We start from the raw sequence: 9,912 nt of genomic DNA, 5'->3' as shown, positions 1-9,912 counted from the left end.
ACATTTAAATTTTTGTTTTTGTACTCGTGCTATCACCTTATATTAATTCGCCTTGGCGAAACCCTTACACAAAATCAGCCATTAATTTTGAGACGTAGACGAGCACTGAGAGATAACCAAAATAAATTTTTTCTGTCTGTGTACGTGGTATTGCTCGAAAAGCGACGAAATGAGGTACCTTAAATCCTCCTCCACTCTCCAATATTTCCCATTTTTCCTTGATATTTACACAAAAAATTATTTTACTAGCATTTCGTATATGAGGCCATGAGGGCCTCAAAGAAATCATGAATTCTAAAATTTTTGCACAGTTTTCTTCTATTCACTAGCTATGACTAGCAAAGCCACATGAGGAAGTGCAATGGAGTAACATAAATATTCCCAAATAACACCCATACCTTAGCTCTACATTCGTCCGCATCCTTTCATTTTTAATAATTTTTCGACATGCGTGTGCCACTCATTTGAACCTTCACTTTTTCAATAAAAAATTTTCTATCAAATATTTCTCCCCTCAATTATCAAAAATTTCTTTTCTTTATAACACGAAATTTTAGTATAAAAAAAAACCGAAAACTGCATAAAATTCCAAAAAAATTGCGGATAAGGTGTGTAAAAATTCCGGCTATCGGCGCGCAGTACCTCGACTTCTGCCCGTTTAGAATGTAAAAAAGTGTTTGTTGTCTGTGCATCTCGGCAAGAAATTCACGGCCATACTATCGAGTTCTGTGCGTGTGCTCTTGTCATGGCGGTCCTCGAGCGCAATGGTAACCTGAACATCTGGTGGTTCCCCAAAGAGTTCAGTCAGTCGCGCTACGGCGAATACCATCACAGTGGCACCAATTCGTGTACTCTAATCACGCTCATCCTGGCCAATATGGTCGCGAAAGGGGGACGTGGATTCTATTGCCAAAGCATGCAGGACCTGCCGCCGCGTACTGTCGACATCTTCGCCGCAGCAATCAACAAAGGCAACAGCGCCTACGCACATCTCATCACCGGGCATGCGGGACATGATAGCGCCGTCCCTTTGCCGTCGTCGAGCAATCAAAATCTGAACATACCGGACGCCTTGAATGTGTTGAAGAGCCAGCCGCAGTTTCGCCTCAAGGAGTGGTTCTTCACACACATGCAAGCTGATCCGGAGCGTGAGACTGGCCGCACGATTGCTTTGCGGCTAATGCAGGCTCTAAATAATGGTGTGCAGCTATTTAGGCGGGCGGGCAAAGTCAATGAGCATTTTCTTTTCGCCGCTATGATTTCCGACAATCGAACTGTGCTGTTTGTTATCGAATTTCCGGCCAATATTATCACCTTCTTCGATTCGCATCAGCATGGACGCGACGCAGGTGCGGTGGTGGCGCAATGCAGCTTTCGCGATTTGTTCGATATGATGAACTGGTTTGTGAATATGAATAACGAGGTTTACTCCAGTCAACCGAGTATATATGAAGTGTCATTTCTTCTACCCGATCCATCGGGATTGCCCACGCCCGAGAAGTCGGACAAAAGCGAAATATCCCACCACGTGAAAAGTGCAACACCGGCGAAGAAAATGCAAAAGAAATGAAGTTGCGCATAGAGGTGATTAGCATCAAACATCGTTGACGTCCATAAATACTTGCCGTTGTCTCTAATTACACCCGCCCGCAGCGAAAATAGAAAATTGTCTGGTGCAAAATGTTTGTTTTAAAGTAGAAAATGAAAATCGGAAAAATGCAAATGTTGTGTAAATGGCTTCGCATCTTTATCTAAACTAACCTGCAGTAAAAGCTAACAATAAAATTTTCCATAGCCGCAGTGCTAATTGTTTTTTATTCCATACTGGTAAATGGCTCGGATTTGGAATAAGCGATTTTGTGCTGAAGAGCTTTCGCTTGCGTGCAAGCTCTGTTCAACACTGGCTGGGGATCAGCGCAAAATTACATATTCGCTCCCTCAGGGATGTTGCTAATAAGAACTGATCAGTCACCACATGCTTAAATCGCTTTAACTGACGATCTGACCTTTATTTATTTTTATTTATGAGTAGAATGCCTAAGCATGCTCCCTTTTCGAAACATTTCTACCATTGCCCTGCTATTGTGTTGAGTCCCAATCAGGTGCTGCATATTCGTTATCTATTAAGGGTGCTTCCGACCGATTATAAATTATATCGCTGAAGTAGGAATGAAAGCATAAACTTAAAACGCAGTGGTTACCCTCGAACGTTAGTCTGAACTAATTGTTCTGAAGATTTTAATTAGACAGTTAATGGCTCAGGGTTTTAAAACCTTTATGAATACCGAACAGCTTGAGTGCTGTTAAGAAAAGCTAAACTACCACTTAAATTTTGTAACTGTACTTGATACAGGTTAATCGCATTTCTGATTACTTCTACATACATATAGATCTTTACCTTAATATCATTAAAATTAAGTGCAATTTGCTGTGTCAACACATACTTTGTTCCGGCAGTGTATGTGTTTCGCAAAGTAAACTTAAGATTTCGTAAATTGTACTGAAGAAATGCCTTTCGAAAAAACTTTGGTTATATTTACGAATGGTTCGAAAAACTTTGTTTCGTTGTGAAAAATGTGTTCGTATTATAAACGAAAGTTTCGTACATAGTACAAAAACCAAAACTACGAAAGTACTTTTACGAAGTTTTATTTTCAGTGTGAAACAATCTAGTAGAAGCACCAGACAGTTAAAGCTGAAAATATGTTGAGTTTATTCTGCTGATTAGCATTGTTTATATTTAATTGACTTAATATTCAGTTTTTTCGAACAATCCCTAAAGCAACCGCATTCCTTCCTTTATAAATATCTAGATCATACAACATAAAAAGTATCGCAAACGCCAATTCTTTGATAACCTACCTCTCAGCGTGTTCAGGAAAAATATCGTAAGCGCCATTTTTTACCTTTATAGTACATTCCCACTGCACTGAAATCTGAGATTTCGCGAAATCTTTTGAAATCCAGTAGGATTTCCCATACATTTTCATGATTTCGATTTCCTATTTAGATTTAATCAGATTTCAACGAAATCCTATCGAAATCCTCACTTTTATTAAAATGGACAAACCTACTAAAATGTTCAGCCCTGCAGACTGCTTCACGTGAAATGTCAAAACTCTACATAAAGAAAAGTACATAAACACAAAATCATATTATACGGCGTTTCTACCATTCGTAATTCGCTCTTTCATTCGTAATTCGCTCTTCCATTCGTCATTCGCCTTGCCAATTACCTTCCGAATTACGTTATTCGCCATACAAAATTTTGAGAGCGAATTACCTCATTTGTGGGTAATTCAGATCGAATTACCATGCGAATGACGAACGAATCGGTGTCTTCTCTAATATTTATCTGAAATATATCGAAGTTTTCACTGACCTGGTCACATTTTCTGGCACCTTTCCTAGTTATAGAATAACATTTATAAAATATTCTCTATATAAATTAAAATTGTTGATAATAACTTAAATTTTAGCTCCATCTTCGATATTTGCACCAGGGTTCGTATNCCGCAGCTCACCACACCCAATTTCACCACATGACATGATATCACTTGATGTGGCATCAAAGGCAACATCATTTGGCATAAAATGAACCAAAATAAATAAGATTTAGATAGAGGTGAAAAAAGGGATAAAAAGGAAATACAACTGAAGAGTGTGCGATGTTATATTGTGGTGTGTTATGCTTCATATGTTATGTTATTTATTCTTATGTTATGGTTATGTTATGTTATGCCAAGTACTAAGCTAAACTCCCCTCCACTTAACCCATTCCAACTAATGTTATTTTAGCTCATTCAACTTACATAAACTATCCTTAATTTTATCGGTTGAATTTCAACCGCTGGGCGAACACTAGTAATAATAAACAGCGAAGAAAAAGATCAAGAACTAGAGCTGCCAAACGAATTACTAGTGTGTGTCGTGGAAGCAGGGTAATTCACGAACCACTTAGCGAATTACGAACCGTGGAAACATCGTATTAGCAAATGTCAACGAAATTCAAAGAAAGTGCGGCGGAAACACTTTAACAGGATTTTATGATTTCGAGTTCGAATTCTCAGATTTCAGTGCAGTGGGAATGTAATATTAGACAAAAGTTCAACCATTTTTCGTGAGCTTTAATTTACTGTCGTTTGAATCTTACATTGGGGTGATTCGAACTTAGATCTGGTGGGTATCTACTTGAACGGAGTACTTAGGTAAATTAAATTTAAAGCAAAAAAAATACAAGAACATCGATATATCATACTTTATGATCCGACTTGACATCGCTCTTGTTTCAGCATTGGCAAATGATAAACTGGTGTGAGCCAAAAATTACATTTTTGCTTATGGTGATTCGTTTCTTTCAAAAAATGTTACCCTTCCACAGTGCAAAATTTGTTTGATGTTACACCCAACCCTGTAAGAGGGCATGGTTTTGCCTCCCTACCTACTTACCTTGTCTATCTCATGCGTTTCATAATATTGTTATTTCAAGCAACCATTTGGTTTTCAGGGCAACAGTCTCCCCTGACAAAGCTCCAAAGCGCAGAGAATACATAGCGGAATTATACCAGGTGTAGTAATTAGAGCGAGAAGTAGGATTTTAACACTGCCTTATCTAAAAAATTGCATTTAAAATTTGACTATAAGGCAGCCCAATGCCAGAAAATAAAGCGAGAAAGCTGTTTTATTACTTCACCTGTTTATTGCGCCATGCGGAGAATATGCCTTTTTTGCCTTACAAGAGTGCTACATTTTAGGAAACTACCACACAACTTTCTCACAGTTTGTCTTTGTTTTAGTATCGAACACGAAAAGAGAAAAGGGCAATCAAAAGGTGAAATTTTTTGGTAGAAATGAAAACATTATTTACATTTCTGCATTTCCGAGAATCTTTTGTAATCAATATGCTTGTAATTAGTTTTGTTCAGGCATATTTACTCACATCGCATAGTACCCGTTTACGTCGCAATCACAAAGTAAATTATTCGAACTAATTGGATAATCGGTGTTTCGCTGCACAATGCTACTTAATTGACAAAAAATCAATCGTAGCAGTTACAAATTAATTGAAATGGCACTTTAGCAATAATATTAATTGAAAATCACTTAAAAAGGCTGCCATTTAATAAATTTACAAACTAAATTAATTTGTTATATGTACTCTGCACTTTTTGCCGACAATTGAATCTTTTTACAAATTCAACATGATAATAGTAGTAAATATTTTTTTTTTTAATTTCACACCTTTTTATTTAGTACTTAAGGGAATGTGATTTTCCATATTTTTGTGCTTCAAAGCGTTCAAGTTTTGAAAATTAGTTCACATGACGGCCGCAGCTGTGCTGTCACATTGCGGATAATTATTGATTGAATCAAATGCTACTTAATAACAACAACAACAACAACAACAACTCACTCACGCTCCCATTGCACCGACTACTACTCTGCTACATATAGTAGTACATTGTGGTGGAATCTTACTAAATAATTACTCCGTAGATATTTTGGCTTTGTGCACCTTTCTGTTTATTTAAATTTGAGCTATGCTGCTGTGTTCTAAGCTCTTCCCCATACTACATATGTATGTACATATCGCACGTTTAATAATATAACGAAGTATTCGACGNTTACCTCCACCATCGTGACATCCACGTCCGCCTCTTCGATCTCCTCACCCTCGGTGTCATCGGCGAGGAGGTCTTCTTCATAAAATAATGGCCCCAATCCGGATAGCCTCTCCGAGTCAGATGAGCATTGGCTGCTGGGCAACCCTTCTTCACCACCGCTGCGCAGGCCGGACTTGTCGCTCTCCTCACTAAGGTCCAAGCTCGGCTCGTCGCTGCGGTAGATTCGAATGGTTGCGTCATTGAACCCGAATCTCACCGTCCAATCCTTATCAAGCTTATTAATTGCATAATAAAATCTCCAAAAACGTAAATTTTGAGTTACACCACTATACTGGTAAACGTGCGATATGTATGTATGTGTGTTTGTATGCACGACGCAAGTGATAATAAAGCCATTATACGTTTGAAATTACAACACATAGCGAGTACTTAAGCTCAGTTACCTAAGCTGTGTTAAGTGACAATAATGTTGCTTTCTCACTTCATTGGTTTCGCTAAGAATTTGTATAAGTAGTAAAAGTTTATTTTATCGACGATACTTCGCAAAACTTAAAAGAGATTAAGGGCCATTTTCTCAAGCAACCTTTAACTTTAAAGATAAAGAAGCAACCTTAAACCTATTCATCTTTGTGAAACCTAATTATTTCATAAATGTCCTTTTAACTAATTTAACTAATATAATGTTTTTTTTTTTTTTTTAAGTAGAGCTGAAGGCCTTAGCAGTCAATGCTCTGAAATTCGTCAATTTATGGTTTTGATTACAACTTTGTTTTAGTCATTAATTTAATGTTATAAATAAATAAATATTTCATGTTCTATTTTCTTTTATTTTCAGAAAAAAAATTCCTCCTCATAGGTGTCGCGCTGATCGGCCCCGGCCTAAGGGGCCATGACGCGTTGGCCCTTTCATTATTTATTATTGCTCTCGGTGGCAGTATTCTGTGTGCCGGGTGTCATAGCGCTGCACGACGAACAAAATAGAACAATACTCAATGTTGGCTATCTAACAGCCATTACCGGTGAACTAATGGACAAGCAGGGTCTGGCCATTTCAGGTGCACTCACGATGGCTTTAGATGAGGTAGGCAAAATTATACCTGTTTTTTTACATTCATCATAGTATTTAATACTAGCGCATTTCTTCAACGTTCTCTTTACAGATCAACGATGATGAAAATTTGCTGCCAAATGTTAAGTTGCAGCTACGCTGGAATGACACAAAAGGTGACACGGTGACTGCTACCAAAGCCATTACCGAAATGATATGCGATGGCATTGTGACGATATTCGGTCCAGAGGGTCATTGCTATGTGGAGGCTATTGTATCACAAAGTCGTAACATTCCAATGATATCATATGTAAGTAGCTAAAGTTTTATTATGTTATGCATGTATTTATGTCAATGAGTTTTCAAGTTGCATGCCATTCGATATACCATTTAAAGGCTGTTTTCAAATTCAAAGCTTTACAATTTGTTGAAAAAAGCCACCTCAGTCCTTTGATGTGTCCGCCCAATGCCTTAAATCGTGAACTTGCATATCCTTTTACAGCAAATATTTGCCCTTTGCTATTTGAACTAAGTACGCATGCAAGTGATTTACCACTTAGTGAAACCTATCCAATAACACTACTTCCGAAATGTAAGCGTATGCTTGACATGTCCTTGTCGTTGTCGCATGTCTCTTTCAATTATGTAAATGCCACCGATTGTGTGCACTACTTTGCGATTAAGATGTACCGGATGGTTACTATAGGGAGGTTCCATGGGAACTGAACCTCAGAGCACAAAATTTTTTCTTTATAAAATTGACAAATGTGCGTTTACAGGGCTGATAAGCTTTATTTGTTTGTTGAGGTGGACACAGGGGAGAAGGGCGGAAGCGCGGACTCGCCCATTTCCTATACTCGCTGGTGGTCAGCTGCTTAAGTTAAGTGACATTTTGGACTAGTTTTGTTTTTTTTTATTTTGTTAATCTAATGTTCATAGTAGTTTTTTATAAAAGTCTAGCACATTACATAACCAGAACCACATAAATCCACATTTTAAACTACGTATATACAAAAATTATAAATTTCAACAAATTTTAACAGTTACACCCAAAAATTTTAAACTTTTTTTTTTAATTTTTAGAAAAATTCTAGGTATGTAGTTTTATAGCGTATTAAATTTAAGTACGAAAAAGTGAAAATTTCAAAACGCTAGGAGATCCCGTTGATTTTTAAAAAATTTTTTGGCTGACGGTGCTAAGCTTTTTCTTCTATGTATATAAAAGGCACTATACTAAGATAAAACGTGGGTGAATTGAACCCCTACTTGGCTTCTTATATTCTTTAATAACTAATCTTTAATATAGACCACACTAAAGGCTCCTTTTCATATAAAAATTCGTACGCGTCCCACCCGTGACAAATGTTGTCCCACCCGTGACAGAGGAATTTTGGATTTTTTTAAAATAAAGCCATCCTTGTTTTTGTAGTTTTTGCTTTGTTTGCATTCGTGGTTCTTTGTTTTATTATAAGACATCAAGCTCACACAGAAAAGTGAAATAAATTCGCAGAGTTTTCGTAAAATATATCTGCTCCCAAAAGCACCCGTGACAGAAGAAATAACTCAGGTTTTTTCCACATAAAAGTAAGCTGGCATTTTTCTCGTATTTTGTAATAACTCATATAATAGTCAATTAGGTGTAGCTTTATCAAAATGTGGAATTGTTTAGTACTTTATATTTAAATTTAAATAAGAAAGAACAATTTTCTCTGTTCAGATGTCCCACCCGCGACGGTGGAATCGCCCTATATCATTTGCTTGTCTCCACCTACTATGTTTTACATCCATATGTATGTGTAAATCTATATATATATAGCAGTGTCAATAGTTAGATGAGCAACTTGGGAAGTCGTTTGTTGTGTGGCATCGCTGACGGCAGGTGTGGCTGACAGGATGTACATATATACGAATGTGTTCATTTTTATTAAATTATCCCAAAAAGTGTATATGAATGTGAACAGCAGAGTTCACGGAACGAAAAGCCTTAAGATTGCATACCATTTGTGAAGAAAAAAGGATTTCATATTTAAGTGCACTTCAAAGAAAGTGAGGATTGCCGTAGTTGAGTATTTTTAAAGCCTGCAAACATTAGCACAACGGTGGTGAGCAGTCGGTTTGCCTAGGGAGCAACTAAAGAGCTGAAGTATGATAAGCCATTTTCGTATGTTTACTTTTACCTGACCCTGTCTGACAGGTACCTTGAAATAGAGCTTATCTATACTATCTGTACTATCTGTACTAATGATATAAATTTGTTTGTAACAGGTAATCTCGCGAACGGCTGGTCCGATTTTCATGAAATTTTGTATGTAAATAGCTTTCAGCAAGCACCATGTTTTAGGTAGGTGAACCAGGGACTGATCCATTCGAAAAAAAAGTATTTATGGTCCGATTTGCCTAAAATTCGGTACGTAGGTAGCTTTTTGCCGGGATTAGCATATAGGGTCATTTTTTCCGAGAATTGGACCAGGGACCGATCTATTCGAAAAAATCGTATTTATGGACCATTTGCTCAAAATTTGGTACGTAGGTAGCTTTTTGCTTAGATTAGCATATATATTCTTTTTTTCCGTGAAGTGGACCAGAGACCGATCTATTCGAAAATGTTTTATTTATCGTCCGATTTGCTTGAAATTTAGTACGTAGGTAGCCTTTTCCTAGATTAATATATAGGATCCATTTTTTCTTCTATGTTCCGTTTTGTTTGAAATTCGGCGCTTGGGCAACTTACTGCCTGGTTTAACATATAGGATATTTTTTTCTTATAGGTGGACCAGGGACCGATCTATTATATAGAATAGCAAAGCAAGCGGGTATTGGCTATTTATCTATGCTTATTATCTATTCCAATTATATTAAGAGAAGTGCCACCCTTTTGTAAGAAGTGATCTCGCGAACGGCTGTACCGATTTTTTTTAAATGGCTTGTTTGGTTATAGCCACCGCATATTTCTGGAAGCATTTGTGGTAGTCGTGGACCTTGATATGAAGGTTTGGAAATCAATCCCGTACTCTTGGAGAAAAGTGGGGCCTATTCGTAAAGAGGGCGTCGCGCCTTCCAAACATACTGAAACTTCTACCTATCTATAAATAAGTACATATATAATTCTTTGGTACGTGTGTTTTCGAGTGAACTCCTCCTAAACGACCGAAATGATTTAAATAAAATTTTCGTCCTATAGTCCTTGTATGGTTTAGGTTCACAACTTAAAACGCCAAGTGGCGCTGGAGTCGAGTTATT

General features: G+C 37.3%; 2 protein-coding genes across 2 annotated transcripts in view; both read left to right on the top strand.

Annotated features, from left to right (window-relative positions):
• Positions 1-745: 745 nt before the first annotated feature.
• LOC108377360 (uncharacterized) lies at positions 746-1,570 on the top strand. The gene has a single exon (XM_017633619.1). The coding sequence runs from the start codon at positions 746-748 to the stop codon at positions 1,568-1,570; it is 825 nt and encodes a 274-aa protein (XP_017489108.1).
• A 3,822-nt stretch (positions 1,571-5,392) lies between these two features.
• Positions 5,393-9,912, top strand: part of LOC108377359 (receptor-type guanylate cyclase Gyc76C-like) — an 11,570-nt gene continuing 7,050 nt past the window's right edge. The window contains exons 1-3 of the mRNA XM_017633618.1: positions 5,393-5,408; positions 6,454-6,705; positions 6,785-6,982. Of these exons, the coding sequence (XP_017489107.1) occupies positions 6,514-6,705; positions 6,785-6,982 (390 nt within the window). The 5' untranslated portion in view covers positions 5,393-5,408; positions 6,454-6,513. The remainder of the gene's footprint in view (positions 5,409-6,453; positions 6,706-6,784; positions 6,983-9,912) is intronic.

Source organism: Rhagoletis zephyria, unplaced genomic scaffold (assembly GCF_001687245.7).
Source record: "Rhagoletis zephyria isolate East Lansing unplaced genomic scaffold, Rhagoletis_zephyria_1.1 Rzeph_scaffold_11971, whole genome shotgun sequence".
Lineage (NCBI taxonomy): Eukaryota > Metazoa > Arthropoda > Insecta > Diptera > Tephritidae > Rhagoletis > Rhagoletis zephyria.
This window is presented reverse-complemented; position numbering and strand designations above follow the sequence as displayed.